The 19,918-nt window shown below is 36.7% G+C and overlaps 1 protein-coding gene across 15 annotated transcripts in view; it reads right to left on the bottom strand.

Moving 5' to 3' along the window:
* LOC18430862 (isocitrate dehydrogenase [NADP], chloroplastic/mitochondrial) overlaps nt 1-19,918 on the bottom strand; it is a 73,948-nt gene that overhangs the window by 23,663 nt on the left and 30,367 nt on the right. For 5 of the 15 annotated variants that reach the window (XM_088860226.1, XM_020665192.2, XM_088860223.1 and 2 more), the window contains 6 exons: nt 10,579-10,632; nt 10,380-10,481; nt 10,174-10,262; nt 9,902-10,005; nt 9,650-9,718; nt 9,261-9,376 (listed from right to left, as the gene is read on the bottom strand). In XM_088860226.1, coding sequence (XP_088716352.1) covers nt 9,261-9,376; nt 9,650-9,718; nt 9,902-10,005; nt 10,174-10,262; nt 10,380-10,481; nt 10,579-10,632 — 534 coding nt within the window. Of the gene's footprint in view, nt 1-9,260; nt 9,377-9,649; nt 9,719-9,901; nt 10,006-10,173; nt 10,263-10,379; nt 10,482-10,578; nt 10,633-11,376; nt 12,218-19,918 lie in introns of those variants that run through there. The other 10 variants (XM_020665193.2, XM_088860227.1, XM_020665194.2 and 7 more) reach the window with 5 other exon arrangements.

Here is a 19,918-nt window from a genome sequence, read left to right as displayed (position 1 = left end):
CGGAGATTCGATAGTAGGTTGGGTTAATTCACAGTCTTTGTTTGCTTGGGCATAATCCTCTTCTTCATTTGTGCTTGAAGTAGTCATCAATTCTCTTTCTTCCTCGAATATTTGTAGAAGCTGCTTTTTCAATTCTTCCTTTGAATCTTGAGGATGTTGTTTTCGCATTTTATTAATATATTCTGAGAAAATATTTGGGTTTTCATATATTACTTGTCCCGGAATTTTCTTTAGTTAGATATTTTCCGGTTCAAGCGATTTATTCTCATGTATATCCCACCATTTAATGGATATCTTTTTTCCCAGTCAGGGAATATATTCATAGTCATTTGTTAAATTCTCAAATATAGCATATTCCCATTTCATTATCCATGGGATTTGGTATATTGCCATAAAATATAAATGGTAATCTATTTTGAGGTCTCTATTATTATACTCAACAAATTTGGCTGGAGACCTCTGAAACCTTTCTGGGAGAATTTGTGATCCTGATCCTCAAATGAGAAACCAGTTAGGAAAAGTTTCAGTAATTGGCATTTTTAGTTGGAGGAACCATGTATGGGAATTATTATTATTTTGGAGAGCTAACGCTTTATAGCAAGCGTCGATATATTCTAAATATTTATAGTAATAATTGGTAAATTCTGGAGCTTGCAATTTTTTGCTGCTCAAAGGATCTGAGCCCCATTCTTTATAAGTTATTATTTTCTGTATCTAGAGCTATGAATATGCTATATTATTTGTATTTCTCTGGTAGTAATGTACCAGAGTGATAGATCAAGTTTCAAGTAGAATCGTTTCATACCATTCTCTTGTTTTGTTACCATTGGAAGAGTTCAGCTTATTTAGCAAATAGATATTGGCTATTTGATTAGGGTTCATATTCCAATCATCTTCTATAATGGCATCCATAAGAAAGGCCGTTTCTTCAAATTGGGATTTTCTTGAAGGGGAAACTTTATTTGGGCATGGAGAAGTCATAAACATTGGAGGTTGAGAGGTTATTAGGGGACCAGGAGATCCCGCATATGTTACTATGAGTTTAGAAGGTGATGAAGGTGGGTAACTTATTAATGGAGATCCTACAGATGCAGATGGAACAATTTCCATCTTCCCTTTGCCTTTATTTTGAGTATTCATATTTACTATTAAAGTATTCGACAGATTAAGCTGCTGCTGATTAGCCCTTTCCCCCCTGCAAAAATTCACGAGTAAGAAAGTCGGGAAGAGAGTTAGCAGAACCATGAAGATGTTGAATATCAAAATCAAAAGAAGAAAGAATAGCTTGCCATCGGGCAAAAATTTGTTTAGCCACTAAATTTTTAACATCTCGTAATAAAACATCTCGGGCTGCTTTACAATCTGTTCGTATTAAGAACTTTTGATTGAGTATGTCGCTCTGGAATTTTGTTACACAATGGACTATTGCTAAAATTTCTTTTTTAATAGTAGAATAGTTCTGTTGAGTAGAATTCCAGGCCTTTGATGTAAATCGAACCAACTGTTTCCTAGTGTTTATTTGTTGTCTAAGAATTCCACCGAGCTCAATATCTAAAGCATCACATTCTATGATTTAAAGGGGCATTTGGATCGGATAGGGTTAAACATGGTAATTTTTTAGCATGCGTTTTGATCTTCTTTACTGCAAGAGTATGTTCATCTGTACATTTGGGAAAATTTTTCTTTAATCTATAAAATAAAGGTTTTGCGTCTATAGCTAAATTTTTATAAAAATCTCCATTTTATAAAAAATCATAGAAATTGGAATCAGAGCCATCATTCCTAGACAGAGATAAGATTTTAAAGATTAGGAACATAATAAAAGTTTTCTAGCCAGATGTTAGTCCGAGAGTTGGAACTCCTTGACAGCCAGTCAATTCCCAAGGGCAGAGAGAGCCAGAAAGGGATTAAGGACGTAAGAGGTTGTCTAGATATCATCCGTAACTCTGTAATGGAAAATTTTATTAAGAACCTAGCCAATAAGAAATTATCTCAGTCTAGTGGTATACTAAGAGTAAAAAATAAAGAAGAGATAGTTATTGAAGACATAGAAAAGCAACTAGAAAACTGGAATATTCCTAAGGTCCCAATAACAGATGTTTATAAAACAGGAACCTTTGAACTTAGGACCAGTTATGCTATAAAGACGATGGAACCAAGCATGTCTGTTAATGATACACAAGAAACTTTCCAATTATTATCCAAAAAAATGATTCAGTCCCATAAAGATAAAAATTATAAATATCTTCATATCGGATTAATACAAATAGCGGTAAAACCCCTGACAAGATTAGGATTAAATATTTCAATATTATTATGCCTAAGAGACGGTAGGCATAATAGGTTTTCAGACTCATTATTAGGAATAGTTGAATCTAGTCTATGTAGTGGTCCAGTTTGCTTTAATTGTTTTCCCAACTATTCAGTATCACTAAGTGATCCCAATTTGCTTAAGGTTCTTACCTTGAACCTAAAAACTCAAGGGTTCGACATGAACCCAGGCTCTCAAAATATAACTCTAATCTATAGAATCTGCTATAAAGTTATGAATACTTTAAGTCCTAATGAATTACAAGTAGCTACAAAGGGGCACACAATAGTTTTCCAAACCAATATAGATAAATCCAATACTGTAATTCAAAAATCAATTAACTGGTCCCAAATTATTCTTCCACAAAATTGGTCTATTACAGACGAGAACTGGCAATATAAGAACCCTATACATCAAAATCCAGAACAAATAATAGAGCACTCTGATGGAGAAATTGAAATTCAATTTAAATCTCAAAGAAAAACTATGTTAAATATGACACAGTCTAGAGAAAGAAAGCCTGCACCCGCTAAGCATTCTACTTCCTCCTTAAAGCAATACTCTTCTTTAGAAGAAGGTTCAACATCTTTTTGTAAAGAACCAATAATACAAGGGTTAAAAAGAGCTGCCAGCAATATACATATACCTGTCTATAAACAAATAGATCTAGATTCCTCCACTCTTGATAAAAATTTTAATATATTATCTCTAGAAAAAGAAGAAAAATTAGATATACAACTGCTAAAAGATGACTATTTGTCAGAACAAAATACAGAAATAAGAATGTGGTATTTAAGGAAATTTTCAGACGAACTAGTAAATGCTCTCCATAAAAGATATAATAAATTTATAAAAAGAATAAGAAAGCAAAAGGATTTTTTGAATGGTTAAAATTTACATTAAAAGAAAAAAATGTTGCTATCCCAAGTTTTGAAATAAATACTTTAGAAACTCAATACCAAAACTATAGTACCATGGAAGGAGATGAAATAAGGAGTATACATCCACCTGAAAAAAACCTCCAACTCAAAGGAATACAAAAGATAAAACGGCAAAAGCAATCCCTTATAAACTAGCTCCTAATGAGCATAAGTTAGATCTAACAACCTATATCATAGAACAAAATAATTATACTAATCTTTATTTACAATGTTTAGGAAAACAGGCAACTAGAATAGAAAATATTGTAAGACAGCCCCAAGAAAAAATAGAGGAAAAGAGAAAAGCCATACTTTTTAAACCACCACCAGAAATAAACACTGAATGGTTTAATTTAAGAAAAATGGAAAAGAATAAAGAGTTAATGGATCAATTAATACAAAAGTTATCTCAGCTAGACATAAAAGACAAACCAAAAGGGAAAGGAATAGTTTTAGAATCGGAAGCTATGGTCATCCAAGAAGAAGAAGATACTATAATAAAAATAGAAAATGCTTTTAAAGAAGATATAGATAAGATGAATATTAATCGATTAGATTATGGAAAAAACTGGCGGCCTACTGCTCCCACTAGGATGTATCATACTAGACCTACTCCTGCAGATATTCAATTTGAAGAAGATTTAAGATCTCATACAGCATCTTACTCTGAGCGAACTATTGTAAATTGGAATATTGATGGTATGTCAGACCATCAAGCAATTGATACAATGAAGCATATGACTATGTATGCATCAGCGTGTAAGAAAGCTGGTAATCATGACCAAGAAGTCGTAAAAGCCATTGTCTGTGGATTCACAGGATGGCTAAGAGGATGGTGGGACCTCCATATGAGTGAAGGCACCAAAAATCAAATACTTACTACAACCAAACAATGGGTTGTAAAAACTGAGCAAAATCAAGATATACCTTACAGTGAAAGTGATGCAGTGAATACCCTTATCTATACAATCACTCTTCACTTTGTAGGAAGTACATCTTTGTTAGAGGCACGATCAGAAGACCTACTTTCTAATCTAAGATGTCCTACTCTATCTCATTATAAATGGTATAAAGACATCTTCTCTAGACTTCTTCAAAGAGAAGATAGCAATGCTGACCATTGGAAGGAAAAATTCATATCTGGCTTACCATATTTGTTCGCCGAAAAAGTTAAAAATCGATTAAAAAAAAAAAATGGGGGAATAATACCATATTCTGCTTATACATTAGGAGAATTATCAGCCGAAATTTGCGCAGAAGGCCTTGCCCTATGCACAGATTTAAAACTTAAACGACAATTAGATAAACAAAGAATGACCGGGAAAAAAGAGTTATGAGACTTCTGTGAACAGTTTGGTTATAAGACAAACCCGGCTCCAAATAAAACATCTCAAAAGAAAAATAAAAAACACATGCTTAAACAAAAAAAAGAAAATAAAGATAAATTTATAAAAAAAATCATGCCTAAAGCTTAATTTAAAAAAGAAAAAAAAAATTACCATTTTGTTATAAGTGTGGAAAAGTTGGGCATTATAAAAATAATTGTCGAGTTAAGAAAAAGATTGATGCATTACTACTACAAGATCATATCAAAGAACAAATATATGATATTATTCAAATAAATAAAGACTCCGAAGGTAGCACATCTGATTCTGACTCCTTAGCAGGAATAATTGAAGACGAAATTTAATATGGAGTAGTTCAGAAGAACAAACCAACTCTGATTCAGATGAATCAATGAAAGACTGTTTTTTTAATACCCTCAATAATAAAGAGAACCTAATATTAGATTTAATAGAAAAAAATTTTGACCCAGAAGATAAAAGAGAAACTATAACTCAATATATAAAAATGACTAAAACCAAAAATAAACCCACACCTCTCATTAAAACACAAGAGGAATATAGCTTTTCTGAAATAATGAAGAGAATAAATAAAACCCAAAATCTACAAAAGGAACCTACTATATCTGAGTTAAAACACAAAATTAATGAAGTAAAAACAGATATACAACAGCTAAAAAATAGGATAAGAATATTAGAATTAAATAATAATTTTTCTGTTGATATAACAGACAATGATGATGATTTAGATTTTGATGAATTAATAAAACCCTATAAGGAAGACACATTGCCTAGTAATCTTGAATTTCCAGAATCATCTAACACAGGTAAAAAGAATGACTCTGTAAATCTTATAAATAAAGTTATAACTCAAAAATGGTATACTCTAATCAAAATCATAGTCAATAATGAATATAGTTTTCAATCTCTAGCACTTACAGATTCAGGGGCTGATCTAAACTGTATAAACGAAGGATTGGTCCCTAATAAATACTTTGATAAAACCACTCAAGTACTTAATACTGCAGAGGGTAGTAGACTTTTAATCAAATACAAATTATCTAAAGCTGCTGTTTGTAATAATGGAAATGGTTTTGAAATACCTTTTAGTTTGGAAAAAGTTAAAGCACATAGTGATACTCCTGGTTTTATTTGAAAACATACCATGTTACATGAGAAGATATTTTCTTGAAAGCTAAGAATAAAACAAATAAAAAGAACGGTGTCTCTATTGTTTATGCACATTGATTTGCATGATTTAATATGCATAAATTGTATCTTTCGGCATGCATTTCATATATTACACCGAACATAAACAAAGCATGCTTGAGTACTTTCATTTGCATGTCCATGTGAAACCTCCACTTTATTAGGGTCCTCATAGGCTTAAAGGGAGCTTTCTCTAGGAAAGGAACAGCTAGATCCTTCAGAATGCTCTCTAGGGCAGATGAAAGTATCCCGGTCAATGGTAACTTTTCTCAGTTCACCTCATGGGTTTGACCAAACTTCTTTCACTGTGAATATTACCATGGACCAAACACCAGGGAAGGTGTATTTCGACCCCAGTACTCTGATATATCACATTTATTCATATCCAAGATCAATCTTCAAAAATAAATAAATAATAAATAAAAAATAAAAAATGAAAAATGATTTCCAATTCAAAAAGTACTCCAAATCAATTTCGACACGTGTCATTTACATTATCGATGCATGGGTCCACAAAAATGTTATCTTTAAAGGAAATAGGGCGAATGTATCTTTACAATGCTGATGTTAAACAATAACAGGAAAGTATATCTCACACAAGCCTACCCCAAAACCCATTTTCAGTTAGAAAAGTAGTTTTTTTATAAATAGGAGCATTCTAGACCACGTACTCCATAGAGCATCCCACCTCTGTGGTCGCCCCCAAATCATTCCTGTAGCCTAGCATATTGCATTGACAGAATCACCAACCACAGGCAAGATGCGGAAGAATGATGTTATGAATATTATGATCTAAAAGGACTCTTGCCTCTGGAATTGGAGTATAGCCACTCCAACTCAACAGGACATGGATCTAGTAAAGCCCAAGGCTTATGCAGGTTAATGCTTACCAAAGGAGCAGCTATCAAAATAAAGCTCCAAAGACCTTTGCAGGGCATCTCCATGCCTCCATTGTGTTAGTCGTAATATGTCAGGGGTATATTGGTAATTTTATACACTGTTGTAGCTTATTCTTGTATTAGTTGTTCATGCTCATTGTAAAGGACAATATGTACCTTCTGGATTTAATTTGTAGCCTTATCTAGCCCTTCATTAATTAGGGTTAGGAACAAAATAACATATATCTTTGACTGCAGCCTCTCACTCAATGAATTAGGAGTCACGTCCCTCTTCTGTTTTTCTCTCCATCCATTTCTACCTGTACTACAACTTGTTCTTCTCTCTCAAGTATTCAAGGTGATATTTAACACATGGGTGCTTCACTCCTCACTATGCTCCTAAATCATGCGCTAGAACATACTTTCTTACAAACTCTTCTGTGGCTATTGCTTATGATAGCACATCCTAGTTCCTCCTTCTAAAGAGACTATTTTATTTTGAAATTCTAGAGATTCCAGATTTAAATACTTGCCACTCTATACCTATTTGCTCGTCCAGAATGACTATGATTTAACTTAATCATCAACCATTCGCAGATAAACCCAGGATAATTTTGTCATGGAATTAAAAAGCTCAATAGTAGTGTTATCTGTTGCTATGATCAAGGGTAATCCAGAAGTTTTCAACAACTCATAGACCTGTCAAGCTTGCAAACATGCACACAAGTGCACGCGTGCACGCATACATACACGCACATGCACATGAGCGTAAGAACACGCACACACATAAAATAAATATGATGCTTGCTAGAAGATCAGTAGTTAAGAGTCTAATTGACACAGGTACTCAATAAAAACAGCAGTATAAATCTAACTACTAGAGAGACTCCATAAGTAAACGCTATAAATAGAAGAAAGTGTATACAGTACGCATCTATAGAGGCTCTTTAGTATTTTATTTTTTATTTCTATTTTTTTAACTCTCAGCTATTGGACACTTTATATATGAGAGCATGTTTGTCATTCGTTTATCTTAGACCCACAATACCACACAAACATATTGATTGCCAATGAATCCTATTAATATTTTGGGGTTGCACAATTCAATAAGCAAACTTATGGACAAGGATGAGCATAACCAAACAAATGGCAAAAAATCAATATTTGACTTTTAAGTTGCTCTAAGTACCCAAAGAACAAAACCCAGAATGTGTTTCTTGTATCTGTATTTTGTACACTTTTAGCATAAGCATTATGAGTTCTACTCATTGCAAGTGTTGTACACATGCTTTAGACATCTTATCTAGCTTCTATGATTCACATAACCAACTAATTAAATAAAAAGACAAATTGGTACCAGTCTCCACCATAGTTGTTGGAAATGCTTGGGAACCCGAATCATTTTAGGAACCAAAATCGAGGAATCGCGGCCGACTAGAAGATTTTTGTCTTAAGAATCGTTGTCCATACAATAGAAATCGCTAGGAACGAGATTCCTAGTTTTAGAGAATCGTGTTTCAACCGAAATAGATCCAAATTTCATCAACCTATGGAATCGAGATTCTGTCCTCCTTGGAATCGGGATTCCCATCCCCCTGGAATCGACACTCCAGGAGTCAAGATTCTTTAATATGTGGAATCGAGTTTCCGACATCCATGGATTCGAGTTTCTGACATACATGAAACATAGATATGTTGTTGTTTCGAATCGTGATTCTAACATATTTGGAATCAAGATTTTAAAGTATAGAAATCAGAGATCCATGTCAGTTTGAGATCGAGATTTACAATAATATGGACTATGGAATGCGTTTGACGACCCCTACTAAGAATCAAGATTTCATTTTTATGGAGAAATAAGCCACAAGCACATCTTGAGCCTCATCAACTTTAGAACCTATATTGGATGTCTCTTATTAGAAGGTTTCTCGAATTTTTAAGAGATTGTGTTGATTATTGAACTTATGGTTGTTATATATAAAAGACAAGTATTCCTAAATTGTGATTTTAACTTCATTATTATAAAGACAAAATAGTATTATGTCTACGCCATGGTCTTACTTTTAATTGTATGTGTTGTATTTATCAATTATATTTTAAATTTAAATTAAAGGCCATGGCACAAGTAAAATAATGAAACCTTGCAACCACTAGAAGCATTTGAAGGATGATTTCTACTTCAAATGACATGGAATCAAGATTTAAGCCTCGCTAGAATCTAGATTCGATATATGTGGGAATGTCTACCCTCAATTAATGGGTTCAAGATTTCAAAGATCTGTTGGATCGAGATTCTGAAATTAAGGAATTGAGTTTCCTTGGTTCCGATAAATGGGTGTGTTGAATCGAGATTCCGAAATTAAGGAATCAAGTTTCCTTGGTCTCCGAAAAAAGATTTCTAAAGATGTGTCGAATTGAGATTCCGAACTTAAGGAATTGAGTTTCCTTGGTTCCGAAAAACAGTTTCCGTGGAGAATCCTTAACGGAAACGTGGAATCGGGTTTCGAAACCCGAAACGCGAGGTTGGTGGAGAGATTCCGGTAACTATGGTCTCCACATAGGAAGCATAAGGCAAAAGTTGCAGCACGTAGGATCAAACCTTGAGCAAGAAAATCGCTTTGCACATCACCATCGTAATTTTTACAGGCCCAAACATATCCACCTTCACTTTTTAGAGCATAAGCCACCATGTCATCAATTAGTCGATGTTCATACCTGGATGGGAAAATACAAATTGTAAACCATTTTCAGCATGTTATGAGCTACTCAGAACATGGAGCAAACCTGGTTCACTTCATTGTTTATCAGGGGTTTAGACTTATCCTAGTGCCACACCCATAACCACTTATAAACACACATACACACGCAGTGGGAGAGATAGAATGTGGTGGTCGTGTCGTCATCTTTTTTTTTGGTTGGAGGAGGGGGAAATGATGATGGAGGCAAGGTTAATGTGTCTTTGTCGGCTATATAAGTGCATACACATACCATATTGAAGCCTTCTCAAATTTGTCTTTCCATCTCTCTTCATAAACCTCCTGAAATATGTCCTTGAACCTGTGATGGCCAATATCCAATAAGGTTAATATGGTAGGACTATTCTTTTACTAGGCAAACTAGCAAATATATTAGCTGAGATTCAAACAATGTATTGATAAGAAGTAACCCAAAGCATGTTACATAGAAAGTAACAACATTTTCATCACTTGATTCAAATGTTCAATTGAGAAACACAGTTACCTGCCATCATATTTCTTCAAGATTGTATTCTTGGTGCTCATATAAAGAGGCCATTTCTTATCGAATGCCATCGCCAGTGATGACTCAGCAAAAGACCGAATCGACTTACATCCCACAAGAATTTCAGAAATGAAAAACATGTAAAATTCAAATGTAAGAATTTTACAAAATACTAACCATTTCTTTTTTCACTAAACAAAATCAAGCTGACAATAACAATAACAACAACAACAACAACAATGATAACAAAAAATACAGTTCTCATGTCTCACCTCATCCACATTGAACATTGCTAATGCTACTCCAGGGCCCTTGAATTTATGGACATCAAGCTCCACTGGGGCATTACCATTTTCTGATTCTTGAACCCCAGAAAAGAATTAATAAGTAAAAATGGAAACATTAGAAAGAACCTTAGGAGTTCCAGTGTTATGTTATCTAGTAATCGCAGCTGAACAGAACAGATTTGTGAACTAACCAAAGATCAATTTAAGCTTTCCTGGTCCTTGAATAAGCATATCAGTGGCACGATACTGATCTCCAAAAGCATGCCTACCAACGCAAATTGGCTTCTTCCAACCTGCAATATTCAAGGTCTCAATAAATTATTACAAGGGAATTGCAAAACATATACCAACAATATGTATTTTGAAACCAATTTTATAGAAGCAAATTACCAGGCACTAAACGAGGAATATTTCTGCAAAGGATGGGTTCTCGGAATACAGTGCCTGCCAAGGATAATATCAACATATTACTATAAAATGAAATACACAAAAGGCTATTTGGCTGGTTGAAAGAGAATAAAAATCAACAAAGAGAAGAGCAAGTTACCAATAATGCCAACCTGATGTCCAGTACAATAAATGGGTAAAACCAATTGCGAAGACATGAATATTTCTTATTAAACAGGCTAGTGTATAAAACAGTCTAGTATAATTGGTCTAGTTTGAAATTTTTATTTTCTTAGTTGTTAGAAGAAGAAGCAGGATAGGAGCAGGAGCCAGACCCGGAGCAGTACATCATCCATTGTTAGAAGCTCCATGGTTTGGGAGTGCCAATAGAATAAATTCTAATTCCACAAGAATTATTGTGAAATAAAAAATACATAACCGTATATTTAGGTCCACATCAATAAATTCATAAAAAAACACAAAAGCTAAGTACAAATTTTTGAGAACTATAAAAAAAAATTGGCACCTTTCATTACCAATCTACATCTTTTCTTCCTATTGTAATAACATTTGTATTAAATTTTTGAGAGAGAGAGAGAGAGAGTTTATTTACTCACTATTTTGTTCATACTTGCTTTTTTACCAATTCGTTCTAACACATGGAAAAAGGGTCCAGCAATAATTACGGTTGCTTCTACTTGCTTCTTTATTCATTTCAAATCAATATACGTAGAGTGTCCGCATGGAATAATGGTTTAATAATAATTACATTGATATGACCAAATCCTTTATGCTACATACCATGAGATAGTTTCCTCGAGATCAGTCAAATCACTTAAGGCCTTCAAGAATGGCTATGGACTTGGGCTTGGTGGAATCCATTAGGCTGATGAAGCGCAAGAAGGAAAGGATGGTGTTGCCCTGAGTATCTCTAAATACACTCCAAAACCACAAGAGCTGGGATTTCCAATGGAACACCCGTCAGCATTGAGTTTAATGGCACTGGGCTCTAGGGTTGTCCTTAAGCAGCCCTCAGGTTTTTGTTGGATTTGAAATAGAGGATGTTTAGCCAATTTGATTTAAAATCCACCCTCAACAAGGTCTGGAGTTCAGAAAATGGTGGTGTTTTTAATATGGTCAGCAATGGTATCTGTGCTTCTTTCTTTGCCCTAAAAAACTTCTTATGTTTCTTTCCCCCATTATAGACCCCAAGGTGGCAAGAGCTGAATTCCTCCAAAGGAAAATTCCTGCAGCAGGGTACAATGGAGAAAAGAAATCCAAAAGCAGTTGTTGGGTTGTATTTGGTGCGACTCATAACCACTGGAGGGAATGTAGGAGGCATGCCCATAGGGAGGGCCAAGAACGAACAATGGATAAAGAGATGATCATAAGTCTCTTCCGCCTTTACAAAGAATGCGTCGATTCGAGAGGCAAGAGTGTTCTTTGTAGTTGGTCCACTGCTAAAGTTCAGAGGTGTAGACACACCCACTGAAATTTTGGCTAAGGGAATCACCATTAATCTGGAGTCTTGAACATTACAAACCACATTAGCTCGGTAAACCTTAGGTGACCTTAATCAGTACTCCACAATCCTTAGGAAACTTCACATCAGACCCCAAGTTGAGTCAGAATTGAACTGGACCTGCATTAGAACATAGTATAAAAGAACCTGAATCAGACCTGCATTAGAACATAGTATAGAAGAACCGGCATGATTCAGGAGAAAATTGAGCCATAAAGGTACTAGCAAGATGGGGCGCGCCACTGCCTAATTAAAGTTTCCAAAAAAATTTACTTGTTATGATCAAAGGTTCTGGAACTTCTGGAGGTACCCTTGGATTGATTTTTTACCAAAATTTGACCAGTCAACCAGTCAAACCCTATCATCAAGCCTTAAGATAGATCTAGAAGTCCAAACCCCAATCGAATTAGTGCCCAACCAAAGGCCCATATAAACCCCCCTCTTAGCCTCCCCTAATTCATAACCTGAAATCCATAGAAAATCCTAGTAGAATAACCAAAAATCTCTTAAAGACCTTCAAGCCTTAGGATCTTCAAACCTTAGAATTAGAAACCTAAAATCCATAGAAAATCCTAGGAAAATAAACTAAAAATCCCATAATTAAGATCCAAGAAGCATGCTCAGAAATTAGAGTAAATCCCTTAGGCCCTAGAAACCTAGTGAACCCCATAGCTTTCACCTTCCTTAGCACCTTCATAGCCATTAGAGTTTAGGAAAACCTTGGAAAACCGTAGGATTAGAATTCCTAAGCCAAACTTCCAAACTAATTCTCAGCAAAAGCTTCCAACAGGAAAAGGGTGTGCAAGGAAGAAGGGCCTGATCCAAGCCCCCAACTTCGGGTTCCGATTTCCTAATAAGTACTTATTCTCTTTCTTTTTAGTTAATTATTTCTTCTCCATTTTAGTTTTATTTCCTAGATTAAATCATTGGATTTGGCTTTGGCGCATAAAACTCAGTTGTCGCTACCAGTAGTTCTCAGAGAGGGTTGATTTTTTGATATCAGGATTGAATCCTCATGATTTTTACCAATTATAAATTTTAACGTTTAAAGCATAAATCCAGGGAGGTTTCATCTGAGATCTCTTCAAATTTGGCTGTAAAAGAGAGATCATAATCCAACCCTAGGTTTGTTCTCAAAGGGAGATGGGAGCAAGCCACACTTTGTTGTGCATTGATGGTGCTTGTGTTGGGTCCATGGCATGGTAGGAGGAGACCGGGATGTTGCCTGAACGAGAAAGGGTCCAAATGACTTTGACATCTTCCGTCTCGGTCAGAAAGAGATGTTGGAGGAGATGAAGCATGTAGAGGAGATTGTTAATTTGTTGTTCAAAGAGGGCTCCCTTGAATCTAGAACCATACTATTATATGATTATTAGTTTCACCAGAAAAGGCCATAGTGGCGTTAGGATTGGATGTAACACTGAAAAGGCCGGGCTAGAGCATTTGTAGTGGTTGTTTACCTATCCAAAGATCACATTGGAACTACACCTTCCTCCAATCATTACTTTACATCTTATATTCTCCATGAATTTCTAACATTTAACAAGAATTCTCTTCCAAACCCTTGAGGTTTACTTGAAAACATTTCCCTCCTTGGAACAGTCTAGATATGGATTGGCCAAAAACTCATTGCCACGATGGCAAAGAGGAAAAGGTGAGAGTGGGATGCCTAGTCTGATGCCTCTAAAAGGCTAAAATATCTTAGACGGATGCCATTGATGAGGACAAAGGAGCCCATTGAAGTGCAACCTTGTATCCACTTTCTCACCTCCGAAACAAATCTTGTTGAGCAAATCCCCATGGAGGTTCCAGTGGATACAGTTGTAGGCTTTCTCTCAATCCAATTGAAGGATAAGACCAAGGTCCTTGTTGAGGTGTCTAGAGTGAATTACCTCATGAGCGGTGAGAACCCCATCAAGTACTGGTATGATTTTAACGTAGTCAATTTGGTTAGGAGAAATGACATGTTCCATAACCTCTTGTAGCCATAAGGCTTAACCCTTATTCCAGAAGTTTGAACGACAAGTTCAATCAATGTTTCAAAAAGAAGCCCACCTAGCGCCTAGGTGGGACAGGGGGCTGGGCAAGTTGCCCATGCCTAGGCGGCCCTTTTGGGCGTTCGGTCCATGGATGCCCACCGAGGCCTAGTGCCTAGCCCTAGGCAGGCGCCCAAGGACCGTGCCTATCCAAGGGTGAAAATGCCCCCGTATAAGGACATTTTTGTTCTTTTCCCCCCAAAATAAGGGGTGGAGGGTGTGTGTGTGTGCGCGCAGGGGGGGGTGGGGGGGGGGGGTGGGGGGGGGGGGGTGGGGGGGGGGGGGTTAGGTTCTTAAACTCCTTTTGTAACTTTTTAGAGTGAGAAAAATTTGAAAAAAAGAACACATTTTTGCATTTCATAAGCTAGATCGAGTATTCCAAAGTTTGTAAAAATCGATCCAAACATCATCCAATTGGTTTAGATTTCATTTTGTAGATTTTTTAAGCTTATTATAGGGTTTTTAGGAAGCATTTGAGATTGTGAAACATCTCAAAGGTGGAAAATTGAATATCGAGCAATCCAAGTTAATGAAAAAACTTTGTACATGAGATTGCCTTTGTTATTTCGCGATGTCTTCTTCGGGCTCTACTAGAAGTGGTGCTCCAAGTTTGAAATATAGTTATAACTCGAATCCTCTAGATAATAATTGTATAAGATGCTATTATTGTGAAATAGATACAAATGAGGATATAAACTAGCTTAACAAACATCTTGCTGGTATCAGGGGGACGATGCCCCATGTAAAAAGGTTCCTAATGCGATTAAGGAGGAGATTAAAGATTATATGAACTTAGTAAAAATAATAAAAGAGAAAAAAGAGTTATGGTCAAGGGTTCGTGCTTATGATAATGATGAGAGTGATGAGGGGCGTGATGAGGTGGAGTAGCTTGCTCTGTCTAAGTCTAAAAAAGAAAGAGGAGTTGTAATTGAATCTTGGGGCCCTAAGTGACCTTAGGTTAGGAGGGCATGTGGATACATTTTTTACCGGGCCTGACCCTGAGGTTGCAATTGAGAAACCAAGATGCAAACAACCATTGAGAATAGAATCGAGAAGGAAAGAGAGAGAACTGCTAAATATATTGCCCAATGGTTTTATGAAACAAGCATCCCTTTCAATGTCGCTCACCTAAGCAGCTTCTACACCTTGGCCGAGGAAATTGACCAATTTGGACTTGAGTTGAAGCCCCCAACCCCCTATGACCTGTGTTGGGGCTTGTGGCCTATAAAGGCCTAGAGAGCTTGCAGGTAAAATCATTTATAGTAATTTGTGCACTTCAGTGGGAGCGCATTGTGGCGGATTGACCAAGGTTGGGCGGTCTATGGCACTGGGTCATGGCCAAAACCCTTACCCTTGGGCATGTAGAACTACCGTCGAGGGTTTACTATCGAAGAGATGCCCAGGGGCATTATTTGTAGGCTAGGAGCATTGTGTTGTTTCCTGTATGCAAAGGAAGGGCCTGTGAGAGCAAGGGCCAAAGCCTGAACAAAAGTATTGCTTGGCATGTACATATGATAGCCGCATCTTGGGAAGCAACCCTATATAGATGGACTCGTGTACATGCGTATAGAGAACGCCCCTTTGGACTATGTGTGCCTTTGAGTTGCTCTTTGGGGGGGAAGGGGGGGGGAGGGGGGCATGTAATCCACATACTGAGACTATGGTTCTACTATTTATTAATTAACTTTGACGAGCCAATCATGAGCTCCTGCACTTGATTGTGAGTCATGGGTCCTATTGGGTTAGTTTGAGAAGACAATAGTGGGTCATAGATCCTGACATGGGTGGATTGCCCTGATATTCGCTTCTTTTTTACCCATTAAGTACCTATCCACTTCTAAGTTGTAATTCTGTGTGTTTTAGATTTTTATGAAACTCCAGAAATATTGTTTTAAACTGAAATATGTCATTGTGAATTTTAGGAAATTTTCATAATTTTAAAAACGAATTTTAATTATGTAAAAACCCTAAGAGTGTATTTCTGAAATTTTAAAATCTCAAGGGCATTCTAAAAGTTCTATTTTATTATGTCGGACCCATGTGAAGTGGCTAAACCACACATGTGGGCCCCACTAATGGACATCATGTGGGGCCCACTAGAGGCCACACATCCCTCTTTATCGGTGGCCCATTTTTTAAGTGGCAAACATATTTTAAAGATAATACATAATGTTATGTGTTTTTAAAAGATATTTTCTTAATGAAAATATTATTTCGTTGAAAATTTTTTGTAAAAGATTATCTTATCTTTGACCAAGTTTGAATTAATTAGAACTTGTTATCCCTTTGTGAAAGAAGGATTTTTGGATTGTTCTAGATAATTCTAGAGGATAAGTTTTGACTAATCAAAGTTCTAGATAGATTAGAAGTAGACATGGGTCAAATCTCAGGGGATAGGTTCCTAATCTTGGAGGTGAATGGTTTAGATTAAACCTTCTCTCTTATCACACAGCTCACCTTAAAAAAACCTAACTGATCTTGAATTCCTAATCTGACTAGGACAACTAGCCCTAGAGGCCTATAAATACAAGGTCTCTCCGTTATTTCAACACAGATATCTCTCTTCTCTCCCTCTCTTCTCTCCACGACACACTCTCTCCCTCATCTCTCTCTCACTAGGTCCTCTTTCTCCTCCCTCATAAAGGTGGCATGCTATGCAATAAGCGTAGGGGTGGCACGCACCTCAAAGAAAGAGCCATGGAAGGGGGAACACCTAACCCTCTTGATTTAAATTGGGGAGATGCCAGTTGTGGCATGCCCCAAGGTAGAAAAAGGGTTCTAGTGAAACCCTACTAGCTCTCTTGCCCTATAAATTTCAAAAAGGGAGTCCTAGAGGTGCTCAATTTCATATTGATGCTTTTGGCAGGTCCTAGGATCAAGTGCGTCAATGGTGAAGCGATCAGGTGTGGGGTGTCTAAGCCCTAAGGGGGGAGTCCTAGGCAAAAGTCAATAAGTCTTCCCATATTTATTTAATTTTATTTACTATTGTTCTTGCTTATTTATTTCTTGAAGTTGTTAAGTTTTAGCTCTTCCCATATTTATTTAATTTTATTTACTGCTGTTCTTGCTTATTTATTTTCTAAAGTTGTTAAGTTTTTTTTATTTTCGAATAAAGTTTATTCTTGGCACTAAGACTTTAAGATCCTAGGTTGTAGTAGGCTATTTTGTTGTAATTGTGGCACCTATAAGAAGAATGTTCAGCAATTAATAAACTAAAATAAAAAGAAATTTTGAATTTGCAACCTGGAATTTTACATTGCCAATATTGTCAAGCTTTCAAAGCCTCTTTGGAAAAAAGAGGTGCATGTCACAAGGGATATTGCAGAGTCGTAGAAGGATGCATGGACTCAGTATGGGGTGTTACACTTGGAGTCATAGGAAGAGAAGAAGTCAGATGAATTTGTTAGTGAATTGTCCTTTAGGGACTGTTTTCTCTAAAGATAGCCATGATGCCATACTTAAGGTGAAATTGGCATGACATAGTTCGTCTTGCCCCAAAACCTCCATCACTTAACCCCTCTGCCTCAAGGTATTCTTAAGCTAAATGTAGTTGAGTGCTTGCCAATCACCCAGGCCCTCGGGGTTCGAGGCAGTTTGGCCAGCCATGAAGGGGAAATTCTATACTTCTCAAGGTTCATAGAATAGACTCCATTATAGCCGAATCTACATCTATTCTTGCAGCTATTCTTGTGGGTGCATTATCCCCCTCTTCACTAGTTTTGGGCTTTTGGTAGTGGAAGGGGATGCTAGGAATATGATCTTTTAGGTTGCAAGGGAGGCTCAACCTCCAGGGAGACTTGCTTATCTTTTCGCCCATATCTTTATGATTTGCAAGAACTTCCAGGTGACTTTCTACCATAATCCAAGAATGGCCAACCATCATGTTGACCTGCTGACAGAAGGTGCGCGGGGTGGCTCATGCGAGAGGCAACAACTCAATGGTTGTACCTTCAACAAGTTGAAGTACCAGAGATTGACACTACTCTCTCTCCACTTCCTCTCTCTCTCTCTCTCTCTCTCTCTCTCTCTCTCTCTCTCTATGTTGCCTATAGGTTATGTTCTCACTGATGTCCCCATCTGTTTTTTAGTACAAGAGCTCCCCTAATGGGTAGCCGGGTTTTCTATAGAATGGAGATTTTAATGTCATTTTTTGGAGCACATAGTTGTGCATTACCTTAATACCTTTTTCTCCTTTTCCATCTTTTTTTTTTGTGTTCTTTATTGCCTCTCTCTTGAGCACTCAGTCTCGCGAGCTGCCAAGCAGGGCATATGGATTTTTTGTAATATTGTTATACAACAATGTTCAAAAATGCGGAGGTGGTTTGGGGTCTGGGCCGCCAAGGCTCCCAGACACAAAGGCGGCATGTCTTAACTTTTTTTTAAAAGTTGGAACCCCCCACCTCCCCCCATTTTGTTGTATATAGAATTGCCTTTTTTTTATTTAATGATTAAGTTTTATATACAATATATTGTTAAGATGTCGGAAGTACAAATGAAACATAAACATTTACGACTTTTGACTATAAATGAAATACTTATAAAAGCAACATTAAAGATAAAATCAACTCAAGATGTCCTTTAAATCTCGCAAATCACAAGTCACAACAGATACTCAAAAGTCATTAAAAAAAAGTCACAATAGACCATCAGAGGCCATAAACTACAAAAAGTATTCTTCACCCCACAAATATGATGAACTAAATTAAGAGGTTGAATTTCATCATTACTAGCAACTGAGGTTGACATCCAGCATGCAGTCCACCTGAATCTGATCATGATGTCAAAGCATCATCATCACAGTCATTCTCCTCCACATGAAAACCTTCTTCGTTTGTGTCCTCTATGTCTACATCCTCCTCTTCCTCCAAGATCATCGTCGTTCTCTTCGTCTGTGCCTTCTTCTTCCCCTTCCCCTTCCCCTTTCCCTTTTCTGGGCAACTTCCTTCCCCTTTCTTCGTATTTGGGATCTAGTAGCTGTCCTAGGGCTTGATGCCAAACAAGCTGCCTCTTACACTTGGGTCCATCTCATGCTCTCTCCCTCGAATACGAGCTCATCTCCAGCATCAAGCTCAACCAACCGCTTACTTGTTGGATCTAAATCTTTCACAAGTATGAGGTCTTCAATTTAAAACCGATCTTGATGGTGCTCCTTCAGCCTTTGATTGTATTGAACGAAAACAAGGTGGTTTAGTCTCTTCTGCTCGAGTCTATTTCTCTTCTTTGTATGTACCCATTTCAGAGTATACCACTTCCATATTGCAATTCTTTACTTTAAGAAATGTATCGATAAAGTTAGTGTCGTAAATTGATAGGACATGAGGGTAAATAGAATATTCACCATCTCGAAGGTGCTGAAGATGTACTAACAGTTGGACGATGTACAAGTCAAGTTCAATATCTATTCACATCCTTCGCAAGTTGGGGATAGTTTGTCCATGGTTGGCCCTCAAAGAGGCTATAATACATTTAACAATAAAAATATGTAAGGTACATATATCTATGTAAACTTAGAATTTAGAAAAGTAGAGTCAAGTTAAATTGAAATGACAAATATATCTTCAACTTGCATGGATATATCTCTGTCCTTTTCTTGGCTGCGATGTTCGTCCCAAGTGTCTATGGCCGGCCCTGTTTCGCTACAAGTTTCGATCTTGTCCCCATTGAGTAACAATATAAGTCAAGTTCCACAGACACTTTGTCTTGGACATCTGAGTCGGGGTGGAGCCTCACATTGCACTTGTTAAATGCCACCACGATAGAATCCCTTCTCTCTACCTCAGGATTT

This window comes from Amborella trichopoda, chromosome 3 (assembly GCF_054954075.1).
Source record: "Amborella trichopoda isolate Santa Cruz 75 chromosome 3, AtrichopodaSantaCruz75HAP2 v2.0, whole genome shotgun sequence".
Classification (NCBI taxonomy): domain Eukaryota; kingdom Viridiplantae; phylum Streptophyta; class Magnoliopsida; order Amborellales; family Amborellaceae; genus Amborella; species Amborella trichopoda.
Note: the sequence above shows the minus strand (reverse complement) of the source record. Positions and strands in the feature narration are given on the sequence as shown.